This window comes from Mercenaria mercenaria, chromosome 15 (assembly GCF_021730395.1).
Source record: "Mercenaria mercenaria strain notata chromosome 15, MADL_Memer_1, whole genome shotgun sequence".
Classification (NCBI taxonomy): domain Eukaryota; kingdom Metazoa; phylum Mollusca; class Bivalvia; order Venerida; family Veneridae; genus Mercenaria; species Mercenaria mercenaria.
In genome coordinates, this window is record NC_069375.1 from 40,978,520 (window position 1) to 41,003,359 (window position 24,840).

The 24,840-nt window shown below is 35.0% G+C and overlaps 1 protein-coding gene across 3 annotated transcripts in view; it reads right to left on the bottom strand.

The window, feature by feature from the left end:
* Positions 1 to 659: 659 nt before the first annotated feature.
* Positions 660 to 24,840, bottom strand: part of LOC123552050 (discoidin domain-containing receptor 2-like) — a 191,147-nt gene continuing 166,966 nt past the window's right edge. For 2 of the 3 annotated variants that reach the window (XM_053525086.1, XM_053525087.1), the window contains 13 exons: positions 24,279 to 24,368; positions 20,473 to 20,620; positions 19,139 to 19,322; positions 18,053 to 18,396; positions 16,883 to 17,026; positions 16,167 to 16,484; positions 15,621 to 15,728; positions 12,090 to 12,268; positions 11,703 to 11,834; positions 9,958 to 10,085; positions 6,570 to 6,767; positions 5,418 to 5,652; positions 660 to 4,586 (listed from right to left, as the gene is read on the bottom strand). In XM_053525086.1, the coding sequence (XP_053381061.1) occupies positions 4,254 to 4,586; positions 5,418 to 5,652; positions 6,570 to 6,767; positions 9,958 to 10,085; positions 11,703 to 11,834; positions 12,090 to 12,268; positions 15,621 to 15,728; positions 16,167 to 16,484; positions 16,883 to 17,026; positions 18,053 to 18,396; positions 19,139 to 19,322; positions 20,473 to 20,620; positions 24,279 to 24,368 (2,541 nt within the window). In that variant the 3' untranslated portion in view covers positions 660 to 4,253. The remainder of the gene's footprint in view (positions 4,587 to 5,417; positions 5,653 to 6,569; positions 6,768 to 9,957; positions 10,086 to 11,702; positions 11,835 to 12,089; positions 12,269 to 15,620; positions 15,729 to 16,166; positions 16,485 to 16,882; positions 17,027 to 18,052; positions 18,397 to 19,138; positions 19,323 to 20,472; positions 20,621 to 24,278; positions 24,369 to 24,840) is intronic. The other variant, XM_053525088.1, reaches the window with a different exon arrangement.

Genomic DNA, 24,840 nt, shown 5'->3' on the forward strand with positions numbered 1-24,840 from the left:
GGCGACTCACATTTTGTTAAAGCACCACATATTTACAAGCACAAACTGAAAGAAAAAAAAACTCATATAGCATAATGATTCATATAAATATATGTACAAAGTTTGAAATAAATATTTACAACCAAATATTCAATGACATTTTACCACTGTGGAATGAACATATTATGCACAATATAAAACATGACTAATAACAACAGAACATTATTTTTTTCTATCTGGGTGGACCCAACTTTAACAGATTTTGTATAAAAATGAGTCCTTATCAAAATACAAAAATGCATGTACATTATGACAACAGCTTGTACATTCTTTTTTTCTAGTATGTGTAATATGTAATTATATGTTACCTAATCATATACATGAAGTCTCATAGTTCACAGACCTGCTAGTATTTCTAAAGTGAAGACATATTAAAGCAAGAGAATAAATTACTTGTTTTTTTTCACGAATAAACATGTAAGGTATAATCTAACCTGATCTTTCAAAAACAGACCATTTTGGAGGAAAATGGTGAAAGAAAGTCAAACTTTTATCCTCCAATCCTCCTATCAAATATTTATTGGCCACTTACTTGAAAGTACTTCTACATGATGCTAGCACAATATTTATATATAGCACTTTTTAATTTTACTGCATAATTATTACAGCAGATACCTCTATTAACAGAAACTGGATTACGCTCTTTTTACCAAAAGAATAGCCATAAGACCAAAGGGAAGCAACTCACGCTACACTAGAAATTAAGATTTCAATACTCTTACGTGTATATAGATTCATCCTTGTCTGTATGGCTAACTATTAAAGACTATCAGTTTCATCTTATAAATGTTACGTTCGTTATATAAAAATGTACAACTAAATCTTGTTTTTAACCCCCCCCCCCGATATATTCTGAATTTTGACATCCCAGGTGCCCCACGCATAGTAAAATAATTTGGCAAACCCTGCTTTGTATGTATGACGGTTTCAGCATATGAACTACCTTCTTTATAAAAAATTATCCCATTCAAGAAGTGAGAAAATAATTTAAGCAGAAGTAATAGACCCAACACTTCATAAAGTATACCTTTGAGAATTTCCAAGCTTTGTAACAAATCGGCACAGATGTTCCTTTGCTTTTTATCTTTACATTTTCAAGTTGCAGCAGTTTCTGCCATATTTTTGTTATTTTTTTTAACACTACATATGTTGCAGTTATTTTCCTAGTGTTGTATAATAAATCATTGTTAACACAACATCGCTTAACGCAATTGAAGATCAGACTGCAAACGGCTGTCGACAGTGCATCAATTTTTTATAACCGGCTGTTGACAGCACATCAACACCTTGTTTCTAGATGTCATTATCCATAAATAACCGTGTGTGTTTTTTTTTTGCCGCTACTGGTGTCGTAATACACTTTGTACACAAATGGAAAACAACTTTTTTAGAAGTCAGGTGTTGAGCAGTGAAAAGGTTTGCTGAACATGGCATGCAAATGATCCCCAACAGAAAAAACTATACCATAAATCTATGCTTCCCGCTGTGAGGTGTTTTAAAATTACAAAGATGCACATGAAATAAAGTTCAATTTCATTCGATTATTTGCAGCATAACCATATGAAATTCACATTAACTAACATTATTTGACTTCAGAAATATGATATAAAGAAATGATAAAACTTAGTTTGAAAACCAGTCTCACAACTCCAGCATCTGACTGGTTGATTTTGAACACAATTTTGAAACTGACCAATCACAGGACTGTGTTAAGAGACTGGTCTTATAACCCTGGAACCTGTACTTGTGTATTGAGCAGAATAGTTGAGAAAACTGAAACCAGTCTACAGACTTGTACTTTTGACACATACAAAATTGCAATGACACCAATGATTTAGTATGTTGAAGAAAGACATGACATATTTTATTTATCAGATTTGTTTCCTACTGAAATTTTTTGTCTTTAAAACGCATTAACTGTTCTTACTCTAAAATTACATTTTTTTTCTCAGGAAATTTGACTTTTTTAAAATTGTAATTTTCCCTATGTAAACTTATCTGCTTGCAATGATTTTGCTGAGATGAATGAGTGCCAAAACTCTGTTCAGTTACCTCCCCTTCTCTCTTCCTTTATTGTGAACAATATTTTCAAGATATGAAGTAGAATGATAGATGTATAAACTATTAAGAGATTCTGTTTATCAAATCTGCATAAATGTCAATTATATCAACACAAAAAGCCCTTTTTTACATCTCGGCGATGCCTCGGAGCATTACACATAATTGTTTTTAAGATGCTCATTTGCATGTTTTTGTTGCAGACGGCAGTATTTAATGATGCAGCAGACGGAAAATGTTTTACAATGACTCATCAATATATATAGCAAGGCAATACTCCTACTATAGAAATTGACAATGATGATCCAGAAAAACAGTGTCTTTTGAGATTTTGACTTTAATTTTTTACTTTTTTTTTAACCAAATATATTAAAACTCCATTGAAAACTATATGCTTAAAGCATATTAAATCAGTTTTGCACTTGTTTCCTAAGAAAACCGAGTTCTGTAATTTTCTCAGCAGACACAGTCGAAATAAAGGAATTATACAGTAATACTGTTATACAGTTATACACTTGAACATTGAAAGGGCACTGAACTTGGCAAAAAATACTTAAGCTATTGTAATGACCTTGACCTTGTAAATAGTGCAGAAATAAAATCTGGTTGAAGTGAGTGTTGTGCACTTTCCAGTTCAATTACTGGATCAAATGAGGATTGACATAAAAGGTCAACATTAAAAAAAATCTGTAATTTAAGCCAAATAAAAACGGCACATATTACTACATCCATTTTTGAACAACACTATGTACAATACCGGTCAAATAACTATTCTTAAATATGGCAGCAAAGAACCTATCACATTTTGTGACAATTAACACGAAACGATTCACATGATTAAAAACAGAACCAGTCACACAACAAATGACATGTGAAATAAAAATAGATGTGACATAGAACCAATCCTGTTTGGTTTTGAATCAGTCAGATGAGAAAATGTTGCTTCAGAACCAGTCTCATTAAAAAAAATGCAACCAGTCAAATTTTTTAACTTTATACGGTATTTTTAGTAAGTCAGATCTGAAATAATTTTACTGTTAACCAGTCCAGGTTAGATAACTGGATCCTGCATGTTACATTTTAATCACAAGCCTTAGAACCAGTCTTGTATAAGAACTAGCCATATGTACAGCTATTTCAAAATGAAAGCAACACTTAAAAAAGTTAAAACCTTAATTAAAATCTATTGTGACAGGCATCAACTCTTGCAGGTGTATATAAAATTGGTAGCTATAAATATGTACTTCAGTACAAAACTAAAAATATGTCCAGCACATCTGCAGAATGAGTACCAGTCTCCTTTCACATGAAATATAATCCAGTCTGGAATAAGCATAATCCATTGATAAGAAAGATTTTTTTGGATTTCCTTTGATCATATAAACTTTGTAGTATACCGGTACTTTAAATTATTAACACAGAATATATTCCAATATATGCAAATTTTATATCCATCATCTGCAACCAGAATATCAATAAAATTCATATTTTTGCACACAAAACACAGGCTGATGTACATAAGCACATATAAATTCCTTCAGATTTTTGCACAAGAGTTAACTCCCTTTTTTCCAAGGTTTGTTTCACAACCATTTCATGGTCAATGAAACAGAAAAAAAAAGAGAATTATGTGAATAAGTGACTAAATGAAGATTTGTTCTATCATGAAAAAGGGCAAGGCCTTGTGAAAGATTTTTAATTCCAGCACCGACCCTGAAACTGCATGGCTCCCTACCAAAAGTGAATCTAGGTCAGAGCAGCAACCATTCCAAGGTATATTTGTTGATACTCCAATCACAACTGGTGCTAAATAAAATCTTGTGTCTAAAATAAAATAATGCTTTTGGTGACCCCAAATCATTTGGGGTTTGAAGTTGTTCAATCTAGGCCATATACAAAGCTGGCCCAAGCCAAAAAAAACCTCCAAGCTGTCTCTTCTTCAACAGGGGTTTCATACTAGTGGAGGTTTCATGTCACTTCAAATAAAATACTGTGAAATTTGGATCACATGGTGATAAAACAACATTGCACATATTTCTGAAGTTTTGAGCGCTCCAGTTTATTTAACGATTCCGATATGAATCATAAATATAGCACACATTTTGTAGCCCTTGGGTACGTTTGAACTTTTAACATCCAAAATCACAATAGTTCTGTTAACACACCGGAACCTTTATCTGGTTCATCTTTTCATCTTTTGGATTGTAACCCATGTTTTTTCGTAACAAAAACATGTGAATATCTTTGAAAGTGGGTCGCTCGCAGTCAGATCTATTCCAACATTCTACAATCATATCGTAAATTTCACGTGGACACACGATCGGTTGAGGAAGTAATAATTGTTGTCCATCATTTCTATAAAAATGTCCTGCGTTAGCAATAACTTGATCATCGTTTAGGTTATCATATGGCTGATCGCGAGCAAAAGTTAGTATCTCCCAAAGCGTAACTCCGAATGACCACACGTCCGACTTTGTTGTAAATTTTCCCTGAAATTATAAAAGATTGAAACAATTAGAACTGGATTTAAGTATAAATGGTACTATGTAGACTTTAAGCATACAAATCACAGGGCCATAACTCAGTGAAAAACCAATTAACCATAAAACCTGTAATGTATGCATAACTGATCAAACACATGTTTCAATAACATCCAACTAATAGTATTGGGTAAGTAGTCAGGACAGATTTTATTCAAATTTGAGCTATATGTGGCCATAAATCTGCAAAAAATAATCTCAGATGAAAGTGCCAGTGAAACATACAACTCAGATTTATACCAAAAACTCAAGTATCACTAAAATCTGGGCAGAAGTTTTGGAGGTGAAGTGCGGACAAGAAGCTCTACATAGACCATACATATAATAATTAAGGGGCCAAAAGTCTGTAAAACTCATTAAATCGTAAACCCATTAAACATACATAACTAGGCTTGGTACCGATCATTCCTATAACTTCCGTCAAATTCCACCAATACTACAGAAGCGGTCTGGACAAATTTTCTCCTCAGTTTTCCTACCATTAAAATTAAACATTTCAGTTTTTGTGGCCCCTACATTGCAAAGGAACATGGCAGCCTATTCGTAACTTGTGAAAATTATGCTGTTGCTCGAGTTTGGCTAAACTCAACCCAGTAGGAAAGAAATAAAAATCCTACCAACCCTGGTTGAATTCAAACAAACAGTTTTGCAGAAATAGTGCAGAATGGCAGATATGTGATGGTGATAAGCAAAACTACTAATACCAAATAATCTCCCTCTCAAAGACTAAGTAATCACTCGCTTAATTTGATTTGATTTACAGTAAATTTCAATACACACCAGTAGAATAGATTCCCAGGCCATCCATCGTATGGGTAACACAGCCCGTCCCTCTATTCTGTAATAGTCTGCACTGTACAAGCTCCGACTCATACCAAAGTCAGAAATCTTGATCGTGAAATTGGTACCGACTAGACAGTTTCGTGTGGCCAGATCACGATGCACCATGTTCAAAGATTCCAGATATTTCATTCCAGTTGCTATTTGCGATGCCATGTAGATCAAACAACCGTAACTGTAAAAAGAAGAAAATATTCACATGTTTAACCCTTACCCTGCTAAATTTCTAAAATGGACTGGTCCATCATTCAATTTGGGCAGTACCATTTATTATTCAAAGGGGCGTTCACTGAAAATTTACTGACTGAATAGCGAACAAAGCAGACCAAGATCAGACTGCACGGATGTGCAGTCTGATCATGGTCTGCACTGGTCGCAAAAAAGCAGAATCACTTGCTGCCAGCAGGCTAAAGGTTAAAGTTTGCATGATTCCAAACCTTGGAATTGAACCTGAGATGTTAATAATGTCAGTTTCATGCACTGATGTAACATTGTCTGTACCAATTGTACCATCACCCCGAACCCAATTCCAAAACATCTCCCAACTCTCAATCAACCAATCGACTTACTTGCTCTAATTGCAGGGAATACACAAGGTATAAAGATAATGTTCAAAACAGAGAGAAGATAATTTGCAACATGTCAGTTTTAGATATATAAATGTTGAAATGTAAATGTTCAAATAACTATCTTTTCTAATGTTGCAATATAAAAACTACATGTATTAATTATTTATTTAATGTTAATTAAAGGTACAACTAGACAGCAATTAAAATTCTGTCACACATAGACACAATAATAGGTCATATGGCGCCTTCCCAGCTTCTGATGGTGTAAGAAGACTCCAGATGCCACTATGGGCATTTATTCATCATGGGTAGGTACCAGGTAGAGCCACTGACCTTCCATAAGCCAACTTGACCGCTTGCTCACATGAAAGAACTCTACACCTAAGTGAGGTTTTGAATCCCTAGAGGTGGAGAGCTAAAGATTCAAAGTCAGTAACTTTAACAACTCGGCCACAGAAGCACCTTCAAGGTTTTTGAAATGATGGTTATTATGCAAAGAGTCCCTCACAGAGGTGTGTCATACCTGAGTATTCTAGCATTAACTGCCTGCGCTGAAGGAGTCTCCAAAACGTGATCAAGAAGGAACTGGTTAAGGTCGCCGTATTTCATGTACTCTACGATCATACACAGTGGTTCTTCTCCCGTACACACGCCCAATACCCGTACAATGTTTGGATCTTTCAGCTGAGACATTATCTTAATCTCCTTCAAGAAGTCTTTCCTGCAATTAATATCATAAACAGATCATTTGATATTTACATCAAGTCTCATACAAACAACCCAGCATTGTCTTTATTCCTTTCAGGAACCTTTCTCTGCAATATTTTAAACATAAAATGGTCATTTGATATTTTCCATTAACTGTGAGAAAAGCACCATGTGTTCTGAAAATTTTGTCTTAAAATGAGAAGTGAAAAGATGAATCTAGAAAATCAGTTCTTACATGACAAAATACACAGAATTCATAAGATGAAAATGAAGCTAAACAAGAGCACCGCCTTGCGGGTGCTGACGCTCATCTGATTTTTTTTAGTGTAATAGAAATATTGTCCTACCCATGATTTTCTAAGTCTAAAAAGGGCCATCATTCTTGCAAAAAGCAGGATAGAGTTATGTTTCTTGATGTACAGTGTCCACTTATGATGGTGAAAAACTGTTGCAAGTTTTAAAGCAATAGCTTTGATAGTTTATGAGAAAAGTTGACTTAAACATAATACTCAACCAAGAAAATGATTTTCTAAGTCCAAAAGGGGCAATAATTATTGCAAAAAGCAGGATGGAGTTATGTTGCTTGCTGTACAGGGTCAGCTTATGATGGTGAACAAGTGTTGCAAGTTTCAAAGCAATAGCTTTGATAGTTTAAGAGAAAAAGTTGACCTAAACATAAAACTTAACCAAGAAATCTGATATTTTCTAAGTCCAAAAGGGGCCATAAATCTTGCAAAAAGCAGGACGGAGTTATGTTTCTTGCTGTACAGGGTCAACTTATGATGGTGAACAAGTATTCCAAGTTTTAAAGCAATAGCTTTGATAGTTTAGGATTAAAGCTGACCTAAACATAAAACTTAACCAAGAAAACTGATTTTCTAAGTCCAAAAGGGGCAATAAATCTTGCAAAAAGCAAGATGGAGTTATGTTTCTTGATGTACAGGGTCAGCTTATGATGGTGAACAAGTATTCCAAGTTTCAAAGCAATAGCTTTGATAGTTTAGGAGAAAAGTTGACCTAAACATAAAACTTAACCAAGAAATCTGATATTTTCTAAGTACAAAAGGGGCCATAAATCTTTCAAAAAGCAAGATGGAGTTATGTTTCTTGCTATACAGGGTCAGCTTATGATGGTGAACAAGTATTCCAAGTTTCAAAGCAATAGCTTTGATAGTTTAGGAGAAAAGCTGACCTAAACATAAAACTTAACCAGGCAACGCCGACGCAGACGCCGACGCCGACGCCGACGCCGACAACCGCTCAAGTGATGACAATAACTCATCATTTTTTTTCAAAAAATCAGATGAGCTAAAAAACCCAAATTGGTGCATCATGTGAAAAAAAAAGAGCTGTCCGTAAGACAGCACCATGCTCGACAATTTGAATTGTTGTCCCAGAAGCAGGAATATTACCCTTAATGTTAGAATATCTATAGAGTTTCAATTCAATATCTGCAATAGTTTTGGAGATAGTAACTTGCATGTAAAACTTTAACCAGGATTTTCTAAGTCCAAACAGGGGCATAATTTGGCCAAAATATATGTTAGAGTTAAGAGACTTGACCCAGTAAGGTTGTTAATTTACCTAGAAAAAGAAACAAATGAGTTTCAAAGCTATATGCCTTTAAATGATAGCCATATGTACTTGCATGCATAACTTTAACCAAGGTGTGATGCCGACGCAGACGCCAGGGTGAGTAGAATAGCTAGACTATTCTTTGAATAGTCGAGCTAAAAATGTAAATTACAAAATGTATTCAGTACTAAGGCCAATTCTGTGAACAGAGGCTACAAAATACAATCTATCTTTCCAAGCTAAACATAAACCTAAAGACCACCTTTAAACAAAACAAGAGGGCCATGAAGGCCCTGTATCGCTCACCTGACCTATTGACCTAAAGATCATCAAGATCAACATTCTGACCAAGTTTCATTAAGATATGGTCATAAATGTAGCCTCTAAAGTGTTAACTAGCTTTTCCTTTGATTTGACCTGGTGACCTAGTTTTTGCCCCCACATGACCCAGATTCGAACTTGACCTAAAGATCATCAAGATTAACATTCTGATTAAGTTTCATGAAGATACAGTCATAAATCTGGCCTCTAGAGTCTTAACAAGCTTTTCCTTTGATTTGACCTAGTGACCTAGTTTTTTAACACACCTGACCCAGATTTAACCTTGACCTATAGATCATCAAGATTAACATTCTGACCAAGTTTCATTAAGATATGGTCATAAATGTGGCCTCTAAAGTGTTAACTAACTATTCCTTTTATTTGACCCCCGTGACCTAGTTTTTGACCCGACATGACCCAGATTCGAACTTGACCTAAAGACCATCAACTGGACCTTAAGATCATCAATATTAACAATCTGACCAAGTTTCATGAAGATACAGTCATAAATGCGGCTTCTACAGTGTTAACAAGCTTTTCCTTTGATTTGACCTGGTGACCTAGTTTATGAACCCAGATAACCAAATATCGAACTCGTCCAAGATTTTATTAAGGGTAACATTCTGACCAAGTTTCATTAAGATTGGGCCAAAAATGTGACCTCTAGAGTGTTAACAAGCTTTTTCTTTGATTTGACCTGGTGACCTAGTTTTTGACCCCAGATGACCCAATATCGAACTTGTCCAAGATTTTATTTAGGGTAACATCCTGACCAAGTTTCATTAAGATTGGGCCAAAATTGTGACCTCTAGAGTGTTAACAAGCTTTTCCTTTGATTTGACCTGATGACCTAGTTTTTGACCCCAGATGACCCAATATCGAACTCGTCCAAGATTTTATTGAGGGTAACATTCTGACCAAGTTTCATTAAGATTGGGCCAAAAATGTGACCTCTAGAGTGTTAACAAGCTTTTCCTTTGATTTGACCTGATGACCTAGTTTTTGATCCCAGATGATCCAATATCGAACTCGTCCAAGATTTTATTGAGGGTAACATTCTGACCAAGTTTCATTAAGATTGGGTCAAAAATGTGACCTCTAGAGTGTTAACAGTCAAATTGTTGATGACGGACGGACGGACGGATGACGGACGCCGGACACAGGGTGATCACTAAAGCTCACCTTTGAGCACTTCGTGCTCAGGTGAGCTAAAAACAGTTTCAAACTTTTTTGGTCTCGCTACTGTGGTCTTTATATGAAAGTTGAAAGTTGGACTTTCGTTTAAAACTTTGGTCGAGACAACTTACCTAGCTCTGTCTTCAGCATTCTTCCTTAATATTTTAACAGCCACAAGACATGGCCTAGTCATAGTTCTGTTCAGGAATATTTCATCTTCTATAATGTTAGTTATGTTTATAGCCTCACACAGATGTACCTGAAAATATATAAAAAGTTCTTCATAGTACAAGTATGCCCACTGGCAGAATGTCGAGGCTGCCAGCTGTCAAGTGTGACCTTGACCTTAGACCTAGGGACCTGGTTCTTGCACATGACACTCCATCTCATAATGGTGAACATTCATGCCAAGTAACATCCCACCATGCATGAAGAAGAAATGCTCTGGACAAACTTCAATTTGACCTTTGACCTCCTACTGTGACCTTGACTTTTGAGATAGGAACATGAGGTTTGCGCATGACACTCCTTCTCATTGAGGTAAACATTCATGCCAAATATAAACAAGATTGGTCCATGCATGTCAAAGTTATGGTCCAGACAAAACCGGACGGACACACGGATGCACGCACATACACTGACCTGCCAAAAGTGCAACTAAATCGAGCTCATCGCAAGCGGACTCGACAAAAACTTATAACAAGTTTGATAACAAGTTTGAAAGGTCCTCTAAGATAGAAAGTCTGCATCTTATTCAAATGATGTGTGCAGTGTGGTTCCATAAACAAGTTATTGAACATTTCAGCTCAAAGGTAACTAACTCTAACCTCCAGTAACTTCACCTGGTTTATGTACAGTATTCCCAACTGACAACTTTCCCCACAGGAATCCGGGGTAAAGGAAGAATGGCTTCAAACGTCAAAAGGTCATGTAGATCATTAACCTCACTTAAATATCAGATACATAACCTCTAGACTTTTTCTTTTCTTTTTTTTGTTTTGTAGCTTTATCATCGCACCAATACAATTTTAAGTCACATAGTAAATTTCCAGCACCTGGGTAAAACCATCGAACTTCCATAAGCCAGATGGATGGCTTCCTTACATGAATAAATTCCACACCCAACATGAGGTTTCGAACCCACAGCAATGGGTGAGGTAAGTGATTCGAGATCTGCAACCTTAACCCTCCAGCCATAGAGGGTCCTATTTTATGTGTAGTACTGTGTAATGCGCATGCAGAATTGTGTATGCCTTTTTTTTTTTTACAAATGTATCAGCAAAAACATTTCTTTTAATTCAGTTACCATGTTCACATGGCAGTAAACATGATGGCAAAACATAAAATCTCTAATCAAAGGGAGGAAACTCTAATATGATCACATTATCAGACATAAAATCTCTAATCAAAGGGAGGAAACTCTAATATGATCCCATTATCAGTGAAAAAGACAGCAGAAGATCATAAAAGTAATTATCCTGCTTGTGCAACATTAATTGCCTGCCTTCCTTGCAGCGTCTGCCAATTCTTTATGTTCCGTTAATTACGATCGCATTCAACCCCCCAGCAAAATATTGCAAAAAAATAGTCCAGAATATTGCCATGGAAAACATTTCGAAGTGGGTGTTTACATTTCCAAAGTGTCCCTCTCTTTAAACACTTGAATAAATTGTAAACGCTGCCTTTGAAATTTATTCTATGTGACAAAAATACAAAGTAGAAATTCGGCATTTAGTGCTGCATAAAAGTCTTTTACATCAAAAAGCTTTCATTGCAGCACTTCAATAAACAGTGCACGTTCTCTTTAGGACTACTTTTACCAGACAGTTATATGATGCAACAAATTTTGCATCTAGTGGCACGTCAAAATGTTTACCTCTCCGAACTGTCCCTCGCCAAGCACTTCAATAAATCGTAGATTTTCACGAGGAAATTCGTTCACAGTAACATCTATACTGAGTAACAACTCGGCATTTGGTACAGCATAAACATTGTTCCCACTTACACCCTGCAAATGTAAAAAGATTCATTATATAGAAGGGAAACAACCCAATTTTTCTTTTTACTCATATACCAACTGTATTACGTCCCTTGCATATTGTTACCTACATACCTGCAAGTATTTAGTATATTGTATTTCCAATGAAAAGTTAAATTTGGCAGAGCAGGTAAGCAAACATACTGAGCATAAATAATGGAAGTATTGTTTATTTTCTTTCAATTAACATGCAGTGATCAACCCTTTTTGATAACTGAAACTTACCTGCAATGACGGAATATTTGGCACTTGTGAATTAATGATGTCTGACGCTGCATATAGGGCATCATACTGCGGTGGCGGCTTGTCAAGATTGTTCGTCTGTGTGTTGTTTGGACGTGAATGAGGGAACGTTACCATCAGCGCTGACTTTGTGACATCAGGAACTGCGTAATCTTGACCATCTATCAAAACGGAAAAAGAAAAAAAAAGCATATTAATAGAGCATCTTTTTTTCTTGTTAAATGTAATTACTATGAGATTAAATACAAATAAGAAGGGCAAATTTTCACTCCCATTAAAGGGAATTCCTATAGTTTTTTATGCGCATCTTTCTGCGCAGCCGACACTTTCTATGGAAAACTGAACTGAAGTCAACATTTGTTGAAACATATTTCAGACAATCTTAAATATGAGGAATTTTGAATGAAATAACATTTTTGATAAGTTATATCAGTAATCAAATGTTGATACTGGTTTATGTTGTATTGACAAGTATCATGCCTGACAGGTATCTTGCTATTTTTGTGGTTGTGTTTTCACATCGCATTTTAGTACAAAGACAGTGTTGTTCATATAATGTAAGATAATTGACTTAGTACTGATAAGACAATATCACCTTTCAGATTATTTAGTATTCAATTATAGAAAGAATTAAGAATTTTTAAAACTTTTTTTTAACTTTTAGCAGACATACATGTAATCAATTTGGCCAGGTTCGCGCCATTTCCGTCCGAATAGGTGTTGTATTCTAGTGGTCTTAACATAAAATTTAGCCTGGTGACCCATACATTTTTAGCCATTTTTATGCTCACAATACAATTATCTATACACAAGAAGAAAAAGAAAAAATTCTATGAAAGAGTTTTTTCAAAATTTAAAAAAAATATTCTTCACTATGGGTATTTTTCATTGAAAGAAGTTCACAAAAGTAAATATGAAACAATATTTTTTTTCATTTGTACCCATTATTGTAAGGATAGAGTATTACAAATATGACTATGATATCAAAGAAGTATATAATAAAATCTGTAAAAAGAAAAAACCGTATTGTGCTGCCTGGATGTATACTTTGGTTGGTATTTATAAAAAAGCAGAAAATTATGAAAATGTTGAAAAATCGCTGGCAGTTTCAGCAACAGTGGGCGTGTTCAAAACAATTTTTCACAGAAACAAGCCTGGTGACCTATTGTTTTTATTTGTTCATTGTTTTCAGCACAAATTTTCCTATCATATATGTCAATTTAAAAAAATTCTATGAAAGGAAAAAAACTATAGGAATTCTCTTTAAATGCTGCTCCATGTCTTCACAGATATATGAAAAGAAAACATACTGTCAAAAGAAATTTTGAGAATATTTAGTAGTTATTGAGAAGAAAAGTTCAAGTCAAGTTTTTATTTAACTGTTATATAATTACATAGTTCGAAAGAGGGGTAATTTATATCCATATATTACAGAATCTGATGGATTTGAATACAGTAAGCCAGTTTATAACTTTTATAAGAAATGTTAATTCGGTGATGCCTGTGGGTGGGGTTAGGTTTTGTTAGGGAAAAAAGCATACTGAAAAGGTTTAACTGTTAAATGTTATAACAGATAGGTTCATTTCAACAATGTACCGGTAATGGTTTTAACATCAAACACTTGTATTCTATTTAGCATGTTAAATAACACAAAGGATTAGTCGTAAGGCAAGGTAAATGTGGTTAGATAGTAATAGGATACAAGGAAAATTCAAACACAAACTGTATATTGTATCATATTGTATGAACTATCGCTGAGTCAAAGGCATAGCAAAGTTTTCTAGAAATTTTTTCAAGGTTAGCATGGACAATGAACCTTTTTAAAGCTAAGATGTGACAGAGTGGAGTAAATTCAGATTAAAACAAGCAAGTAATAAGGGTCAGTGTTATTGCCGTAAGGGGATAAGCATTACGGTTGAGTTATCCACAGTTTCGTGTGATCTAAACATAGCAAAAATAGGGAAAATGTCAGAAAACCGCATGTACTGCTAGAGACAGCTGGGTGCTAGAGCTTTCAGTGTTTCACTGTAAATGTATACTGACTAACTGCTGAAGACTGCCCTTACAGAAGCAAGCCTCTGTGGCGTACATGCTGCGTATTTGCTGTGTATATGCCGCGAACACAGTAGTACGCCAGAGGAGTACAATTTACATACACCGCATGCCGCGTACATGCCGCGTACTATTTCGACGAGTACACAGCATGTACGCAGGAGGTCACTAGTACACTTCAAGTACACAGCACAGACTCTGAAAATTTAAGGAGTACACTGCATGTACGCAGGAGGGACTTGTACAAGAAAATAGTACACTGCATGTACACCGCAGATACTTCGAAATTTATAACACTTATATTTAGTTGCATAAAGGTTGTTTCCCCTTGATGCAGTTACGCCATTTTCTTCAGATGTTTACCAAATTACATGCTACAAAAATTGATTTATTTCATTGAAAAGTGGATGAAGAAAAGCATACTAATTTATTTGATAACATCAATCTACATTATTTTGGTAAGGGTAAATACTTATTGATGCATGTCATTTATCTTTTTTCTGTTTTTTTCTGTCCAAATGATCAACATTTGCATAAGAAAGTTGGTGGAGTAAGGAATTTACATTATCACAGCAGTTTCGCCACAAGAGTACACAGCATGTATGCAGCAGGAGTACACAGCATGTACGCTGCAGGGGTAGTACACCGCAGGCTCATTTGCATGTGAAAAGTGTATGTGCCGCATACATGCTGCGTACTATTTCCCGCATACTAAATTCCTCCAGCGTACATCCTGTGTACTATGTAGTCCACAGCATGTACGCAGCAAGTAGTACACGGCAGAGCTCATTTGCATGTCAAAAGTGTACTACAAACGTACTATCGGTGTATGTGCGGTGTATATCCTGCGTACTATTTAAAGCCCTTGATTTCAGTACACATCATGTACGCATCATATACGCTGTATGTACACAGCAAGAGTACGCAGCAGGCCTTTTTCTTCTGTAAGGGTGCATACTGTACTGACTGTTTTTCACTCAAGTTTACTACCCTGGGTCCACTATTACACCATTGTTGCTTATAAAGTTTTATATTTGTAAATCTATATAATTTAAAGATAGTCATCAAATTCATAAATTCTGCACCTTTTAACAAATATTTTCCCCTCCACTGTAAATTAAAAACAATATTCCTAAATGTAACAAGAAGTGGGGAATAATTATGGAATAACATCTTGGTCACATTACAAGTTTCGATGCCATATCTTAGGTCAAATTTGAGGTTATGAACTGGAAAGTGAATTCGCAACCTTCCGCAAAACGGAGTCACAAGCAAGCTGGGTGTCGCTTCTAGTCTAGTTTACAAGGTGTATTGTTTAACTTGTGATATTATAAAACCATTACCAAAAATATCTAGCATAAGCAACAATTCCTGGCAAAAACTAGCAATAGATCTACATATTCGGATACATATTGAGGTATGTGGGTACATGCATGTTGTATATTCATGCCAGACGTGTACCTGGTAGGGGGAATTCTGGCATATCGGTCAAATTAGGGGCCAAACTGCCCCTATTTACTATCACAGAATCTTTTGGTTCCCTGTACATACCATTGGTTTTACTACGATCTGCAAATAATTTCACATGAATAAATTTCCCGTTTACTTTACAGCCGAGTTCTGTATGTGTTAGAAATATAGCAGCAGTCAGATGGTTCTTAGCAACTATTTTCTCTTGAATATAAATACATTTTCTAAAATAAGGGAAAGAGCTATTTGTCCGTTCACAAAAAAATGTTTAGATAATTCAGGAAAAACCTTAAAAATAAAATTTATTACTCTAATACTGATAATTCTTCTTCATTGAACAGATTCAAAGATTATATTAATAATTAGACTTTTTTGGAAATAGTTATTTAAAAAATTTCAATGTATTAATCATTCCATTTCATTAAATGACCCAAAATGTAATCATTACCTTTCTTTAGGAACAGAAGCTATACTCTACTCACTAAATATAATAACACTATTTTGTAAAGGAAATAAATAGAGATTGCTAAACCTTACCGCTGCAACATTCTCTATCAGAATCCATGTCTGTGGCTGGTACCCCATTATACAGGTTCCCATTCAGCATTTTTCCATTCGCAGAATTACGTAGGTCTGACAAATTTATTGATATGGTGTTATGATTATCTGACATCGCTGCCTTCATGCGACGATTGTTATTTTTCTTCTTGATGCGATGTCGAAAGATAATGAAGATCACTATGGCGATGAGAATTGTAATGAGTGCCGCTGACGAGCCAATGATAATTCCAAATATATCGGTACCGGGACTCTTCTGATCCGGAGTCTTTTCCGGCTCAGAATCTGAATCACCATCTGAAATTCAAGATAAAGCATGAAATATTTTTAAAAATGTTCATGAAAACGCACAAATTTAAAATGTTTAAGAAAACCCATGAAATATTATAATGTTCCTAAGCATCCAAAATATTACACTAAGTCTTGAAGAAAGAATGGACTTCGGTTTCCATTTCAGTATGAAATATAAAAGCATATATTAATTCTGATAAGGCTGAAAGTCTGGTTTTTTTTTTTCAAGATTTTGTAAGAAATGAGAATTACTCAAACCTAACAGAAAGCATGGTTTAAGTGAAATTTCTACTATTTTCTCTGGAAAAAACTTCCCAGAATTTTTTTCAGTGGGATCTGAGGCACAGAGCCCTGTTTCTGGCATGAACTTTTGCATATGTACTTTAAAGTATGATAACACCTACCAACATAATCTTTTCCTGGTTTGTTATGATACCCGGTAACATCAACCTCATGGTCATGACCGCCCTTGTCAGGTTTCGGGAACATATGAGGTGGTCTGAGCGTTGGTGGGGGAACTTCTTCTGTATAATTACCTGTAGCAGGTTCTGAAACAGACCACAATTTCATGCTTTCAAAATATTTTACAGTTTACAAATTTTGCTTACATCATGAAAGTGTAATTTTCAACTTTCTTTTACGAGTATACAGTGGAACTTTTTTCTCTCGAACTCGGATAATTTTGCAAACTACCCTTCTCTCAAATCAACATCAGGTCCCGGCAAAATAACTATATAATGTATACTGTTCAATGACTCAAACTACTCATAACTCATACAAATTTTGTTTTTCTGTCAAGTTCAAGAAAACATAGTTCTACTGTACAAGCTTTCTAACATCATTTAACTTATGGTATCACTGAAATATAGGACAACCTTTCCACAGCAAAATCAATAGTAACAGCGAAATTTGTTCATTTCACAGGTTAATTGTATAGGAAAGGCTAACTAAACACATACCACTGTAGTTGGAGAGAAAAGATCTGCCTTTATAAGAAGGTATTAAATACTGCATCTTAAAGGTGTTAATAAAGGCACTGTGTCCTGGGACTTTGAACAGTATGAAGTAACTTTAATGTAACAAGTTTTTGCATTTTTCACATAAAAATAACTTTATTTTGTTAAAGCAGAACATCATTTCATCAGAGAATCCTCTATGTGACTTTATGTACATATAGTAGGGTAGAATATAAGGGTGCACTTATACTTCCTTGCTATTGAGCTAGCTTTTATAGTGACGTGGTAGAGTGTCCACCTTCGGTGTGAGAGGTCCCAGGTTCTACTCTCAGTCAGGACTGAAATATTTTCAGTCTTTTACATATTTACACCCCCCTCCATTTTAGAATTCGACCTTGAATTCAAGGAGTTTGACCCTCCGTGGGACGTTCCAAAGTGTCCATTCATATCTACTCGTGTTTTTTTTACGTTGGGTGCCATATGTAACGGACTCTAAATACTTACACTCACAAAAAATTGTGTTTATTTATGACACTTTAGTTACTTTATGAACCTTTCCTTTCCACTATAATCCTTCGGGTTTATTAATGACACTTTTCTTTAATTTAAAATACTCACCTGACACAAACTGGATCTCGCTAATCATCATCCACTTGGCATCAAAATACAGTTGTAACCGGACATACTTTCCAATATTGTGGTTCAACCGGATCATAACCGGTCTTGAATATTCAACGATATTGTCTCGAATAAAATCGAACTTGATTGGCTGGTTCTGGTATAGGTTTCCACCCACTGAGAAGTAAATAAGGGCCATCCTGAAGACACGGACATCTTTGGAGTACAAATTGTTACAGTTTATGAGAACTTTGGAGAAATTACGAACTTGGTCGAACTTGAATGTGATGATAAGTGGTCCCTGAAACTCTTGTGAATCATTTCTCCATCCCACCCACTCATAGCTGAAATGAAATGTGAAATGCCTTTATTTGTAATAATGTACTGATGTATATTGCATAAGCATTTGGTCATGGGTTTCATAAAATCTTGTTAGTTCATTTAGGTTCACAATTAAGGTCATATGGAGGTATTCAAATTTTAACGGTAGAGGGAGACACAGCGTGCCACTCAAGGCATTATTTCAGGCACTGGTAGCCACCTCAGGAGAACCACTAACCATCTGTATGCCAACTGGACAGCCTCCTCCAATAAAAAAAATTCTACAGCCAAGCTGGGTTCAAACCTACAGACATGAGGAATATGCGATTATAATCCAGCAGCCTAAACCACTCAGAATATACAGACTTCAATTTCATTCTGTTATTCCAAACAGCATCATCACGATTATTTGGAGAATTAACTTCTTGAACATTTTTTTCTTTAGTTAATTAAATTTGTTTTTCTTCTAAGGCTGAAGAATATCAGTTACATAATATATATTAAATTCCCTGATCAGGTGTTTTTGAGAAGTACTTTCCTAAATCTTTGACAAATATCCTACATGATTTTTGAATCTTGTATAGTCTGCATTCAACTGATTCCACATTCAGCTTTGACAGTTTCATTTTTTATTTCTACCTTTCCACACTGTTGGCGAATGTAACACTTCTAGAATTTATATATGGTAACAGTTTTCATAGTCAAGTTCTTTCTACTTTATTGTATAAGTATTTCTGAAAAAGTTTTTCTATGTTTATAACACACCCTTTAATCCCTATTTCTTGTGTGTCCAGTCTAAAGTTATAATCTCCGATTTCCCCATCTGTCAACTGTCCGAGACCATCCAGCAAGAAGCTCTCCTGACGCATGCCATCATACGTAAAATCCACAAAGTCAAGTTCAGTCCCACGTCTGTCTCCCTGCCGCACATTGTACTGGACAACTCCATCTGAATAATCAAGAGTATATATCTAATTAAAAGGACACAATTCATGACATACAAAAAACAAAAGCTTAGCAGAGTTACCTCTCTTACACTGGAAAATACCTGCTTTCTGGCGCCAATGAAAATTCTGCACACTTTGGAATTGCTGCGAAATTGTTTCATGTTCAACTCTTAAATTGTTAATATTTATTTGACAGATCTGCATCTAAAAAACAACTTTCCCGCACTTTAGATTCTTACCAGAAACTTAAAAAAACAAATCAGAAAGACATTTCCCATCAGCAAAAGCTACCAGAACCCACTGCAGACCCATTGTCATGTAAACATACACGTTAATCATCAGTTTTACATGTAAACATCTTTCAAATAGAGAAAAAGATATTTAGTCTCAGACGAAGGTTGTCTGAGTTATTCAAATACAATTTACAGCCTTTATAGCTGGATTCTGCACACCCGTTTCCAATTAATTTCCAACAAATCTTTCAATGCGCACTTTCAGCACTTTCGGAGAGTTATCTATGAACAATGATTAGATTATTCTGTAAACTAATCCTGTGAGGGAGCCGAAAGATAGGGCAATAATTATATAACAGTCCTAGACATGCCGAAATATCTCTTGATTTAATAAGACAAGAAGACAAATAACCTGCTTATTGATTATCAAAGAAGGATCACATTCTATTTGCGACATTATAACCCGTTAAAAATAATCTTGATTTTTTGAAGCGGATTTATATTAAATAAGGGAAAAATATAAAAGAGACCTGAAACCCAGATAAAAATCTGCTGTCAAATTTTAAATTGGGCTAAACTTCGAGACAACAAAACTGAAGGAGCTTTCATGAAGGCGCTTTGACGATAAATTCAAAATGAATCAAGGTCTTTAAAAAGTTTTAAAAGTTCCAATTACCACCCTTAGAGTTCTTTTCAAATAATGTATAGTATCAATTGTGCTGTCTTGTATTTGAAGAGAAATCTATGAAACTCCTTGTTAGGAAAACGTGTATCAAACAGTAATGTTAAAATAGTAGAAGAATCAGAATGATAGAGCAAGGTCGTCTCCTATTCACAGATGGTTCTTAGTACAGGTACGACTGAACAGAATTTATCACAGGTCTGATTCTGTGAGAACCACGTGGCACAAAACACATACCTTTCCATAGGCAGCCGTATATCTCAACCCGCATACACACTGTCCGCATTGTCTTGCTATATGGTATAAACCTTATTCTACGTCCGATGATAGGCGGTGAGACTTCACGCAACTCCGTCAGATACGTGTTTTCATTCCCATTAAACAACTGCAAAGACAAAATAATAGAAAATTAGAATTTTTTGCCAATTATAAATGCTAAATCAGAACCAAATTCACATGAATACGATAAAATCTAGTGCAAACCATGTGTTACAAAATGTTTGCACTCGGTCCTAGCAGTGTAGTTCCCCAAACTATTTTTATCCTTTAATCTTAAGCTGAACCTTTTGCAGAATCAAATTTTTAGTGATTTTCTAACTATTCAGTACGTCTGCACCCTCAGCTGCTGGATTTCAATTTATATCTTTGCATGGATAACAAATTGCTACAGGCATGTCACATGCTTTTATCACTCATATTCAAATTTCTTGCACAATTCCTCTTAATAACAGGGTATAAGAAACACCTGGCTAATGTCCCCAAACTTTACATATGAAAAACTTGCAAAAGGACCTGACACACTTCTGTTATCTGCACCTAACACCCTTATACATTATTATGTGTGAAAATTCTGCAAGATGGGAGGCCCCTCTTCAAAAATACTCTGGAAGTTCTCATCTTCAAGAACCACAAACCCTTTGAGTCTCATTTTTTCTCCGAAAATTCATTTTCAAAGAAATTCTTGTCACTTATATTTTTTTTGAATCAGTAATTTGCTTATTTCTTTTCTTCCGTTACAAGTACTTAGCTCCATGATGAATGGCAAGAAAAAAACATCTGACAAAAAAATGTTTTTCTTTCATCAGTCTGGGCACAGCTGCGGTGTTATCAATGGTGCACTTTTCTCACTGTTTTGTTTGACTGACATAATCTCACTTTAATCTCACAAAATCTCCTGAGATCTGATGTGATTTTGAACCCATCAAAATCGTCAGGAACCCGATAATGTTTATATATAAGTAAGGAATCCATCGGCAAATGACACGGATAGGCCACTTGATTGACACAGGAATTTCAAAACCTGCTGCGTATTTATATTTTTCATCTTCACATCAAAAACGTTTTCTTGAATTCCACCGTTCATAGATAGACTCTAGTTTCATCACATGATATGCAATAAATTTCTACTCATTATATTTTGTCACATTTTTCTTCAATTTTTGAAATTGCAGTGAAATTGCCAAGGAAACCATAATTGAATAACCATGCTGTTCTATGAAATAAAGTTTGTGCATCAAAAACGAAAAACCACAGGCAGTACTGGTATAAATTCCATGGGACTGTCCAAAAATTTCTTTCAAGTTTCTTTTTGATAATAATTGAATGAGACACACAAACCGTCAGACCTTTGGTAAGCTGTTGAGCTTCTTTCTATTCAATTTTAAACTTACCCAGCTAAATTTCTATAATGAACTTGTCCATGTTTCAATTTGGAGAGTACCATTAACTGTTAAAAGGGGTGCTTACCAAAAAGATACTTACTGAATGGCAAACAGTGCAGATCATAATCAGACTGCATGGATGTTCAGGCTGATCATGATCTACACTGGTCGCAAAGGCAGAATTATTCGTGTCCTGCATGACAAGGGTTAAAAACGGTTTGTTATATAGTCTATTTCAAACATTTATTTTTGACAAAACCTTTGAGTCATATCAGATTTACCAAATAATCATGAACATCTAATACCAGAATCTGACAATCTTAGAGACATTGGCATCTGTGCTTTGAAATCATTTAATATCACTGATATAAAATACCAAGCTTCGGGCTATGTCAGATTTTTTTAAGGATTTCAATTTCAAAGACAAAATAAACAGGCATTTTATTTGCTTGTTTTAACTGATAAAAACAAGTTTTAAATGAAAATTCTGCAAAAGATATTGCAGAAATACAGTCCATAAAAACAAATAATTGTTTCCAGTACAGCGGCCATTTTTATTTCTATTTTTATCATGGAATGAGTAACCTGGTCATCTGCTTAACATTATAGAACAGTTTTGGAAATTATTATCAACTGTTTTGATACTTTTATACCTAATAATGTTGCTAATGTAAACAATCTGATGGATGTGTAATAAAGGATAATTAAAAGTATGACATGTAAGTCACTTTGAAAGGAAATGTATGATAAAAGATAAGCCATGGACATATTCCATCAGACAGTAACCTTTGTTATTTTTGCTTTCTTAATTTAATATTCATACTTATTTATAAAAATATTTTCGCCCCAAAAAGCCACTGAACTACAAGAAGATATTGAAAAAACAATTTTAATTAAGATTTTTATATCAGCTTACTTTAGCCAGATTGTGAACAGATTTCAAATTCCTTTGAATGACTCAAGAATCTCTCTCCTAGGTTGTTTCAATGGTTGTAAAACAGAGTTTGGAAACCAGTCTAGGCAATCCAGCACCTGATTGGCTGTTTCTGAGAACAATTTTGAAACTGACCAATAACAGGCCTGCTTTCTGAGACTGGTTTACAAATTCAGATTTATAGCCGTGGATCCTGAAATGATTCTTTGCAACAGTTAAAGCAGACACTTTTTGCACATATCATCACCTAAATGCTCCTTAAACTTTTCGTGAAAAAGCAGTATTTCAACATTATTTTGGTAATATTTTAGATATTCGGAAGGACTCAGACATATGACCTTCACCTTGACCTACTACAGGAAACTCGAGTCTTAACTGACATTACCACTTTCACCAAGTGCAAAACCCTTGAAATTTTAAATTACCACCAAATTTTTCTTTTTACCCCTTGTTTCTTGGCTTTTTTGTGCAAAATTGCCACTTCTAATTCCCTTATTTTCATCTCGACAACTAAAAAAATAAACGAAAGAAGCAAAAAAATACAACTTCCTCTTCTGTGAACAAGACACAAACATTTAGAGAAAACAAAACCTGCGCTTAGGGGCGAAAAAACCTGATTATCCCACTTGAGCTCGGAATTCAGAATTTATACTGCCACGCCAAGACAAACCTCATCTGTCTTGTATACAACACGTTCTTGGTGCAGAGAATCAATTAATCAGCTCACTATATAAATAAATAATGTCAAATACTTATGCCAATGTCTATTGTCTTATATCTACCCTGGAATTTTCCTAACAATGATGTAACCAATTTTCCAGATCTTTTTGGATTGCCTCATAATATTTTTTTTTCTATGACCGAGATGGGAGGTAATGAGAAGAAAAACATAAATAAAATTTGTCTCCCTTACACTATCTTACTCTAGATCTTGATAATTATACCTAAAGATTTAACAAGGTCTTGAAGAATATTTTGCAAAACTGAGTGAATATAAATCCCTATAATAAGACCGTATATTCATTTATTATGTCAGACTATATCTAATTATTGGTAATAGTTCAAGACGATGTTGATGTGTGACTGGACGGATGCAAAACAAAGACATGTCCTGTTTCGAGGATTATAAATTGGGCTGAGCACGAAACTATTGTTTCTGTATATAAAGAAAGAATAAGATACAATAGTTTTGCACACTGCCCTCCAAATCATTATGTTTCAAGGAGTCAGTGGCACAATGCTTAGCATGCTGGACTACAACGCTAGCCAGTTTACAAATGATATACCAACTAGAGTTCAGATCTAGATGGTACTATTTCCAGTTGTATCAGCCTTGACCGATTGCTGAGCAGGTAAATATAACACATATCAAAAGCTTCATTTGAAGTAAGTTCATTCCAGGTGAGGAATTTTGTCAAGTACCCAACGAGTGTTAAAGTATAAGTTACCTCCTCTCCAAGCTTGTTACGGAACCTCATCCACTCCCCACCATCTTCTCTCTGATACTCCAACAAGAACTGTTCTGTGTATTCCTGGCCCTGAAATACGAAAAAAGAACTTGTAAACAGTATAAAAATTTCAGCTTCCTAGCCCCATTTTTACAACTAACCGACATTCTTATTGTCTACTCATCATAGTTTTCTTAACTACAACATCACAATAATGATTGTCATCTTCTAAAATAGCAACATCAACATCATCTGCAACAACAACAATAACAACAGAAGTCTAGACACTATTAATATGAGCAAAAAATCCATTTCCTGTCTAGACACAGACTACTTAGTTTGTCACAATTCATAAAATAATTTCCTTATATTTCTTTTTATCTTTGGTCAATATTACTATATCTCATTTGTTTATATTTTCTCCGGACCAGTAAAGCCCTCTACAGACGGTAGGTTTTTGTTGTACAACACTAATTATCTCAAAGATGTACAATTCTGAAATTGTACATTTTTCACATACAGACAGTATTCCATTCTCATAAAAATCACAGAGATTTACCTA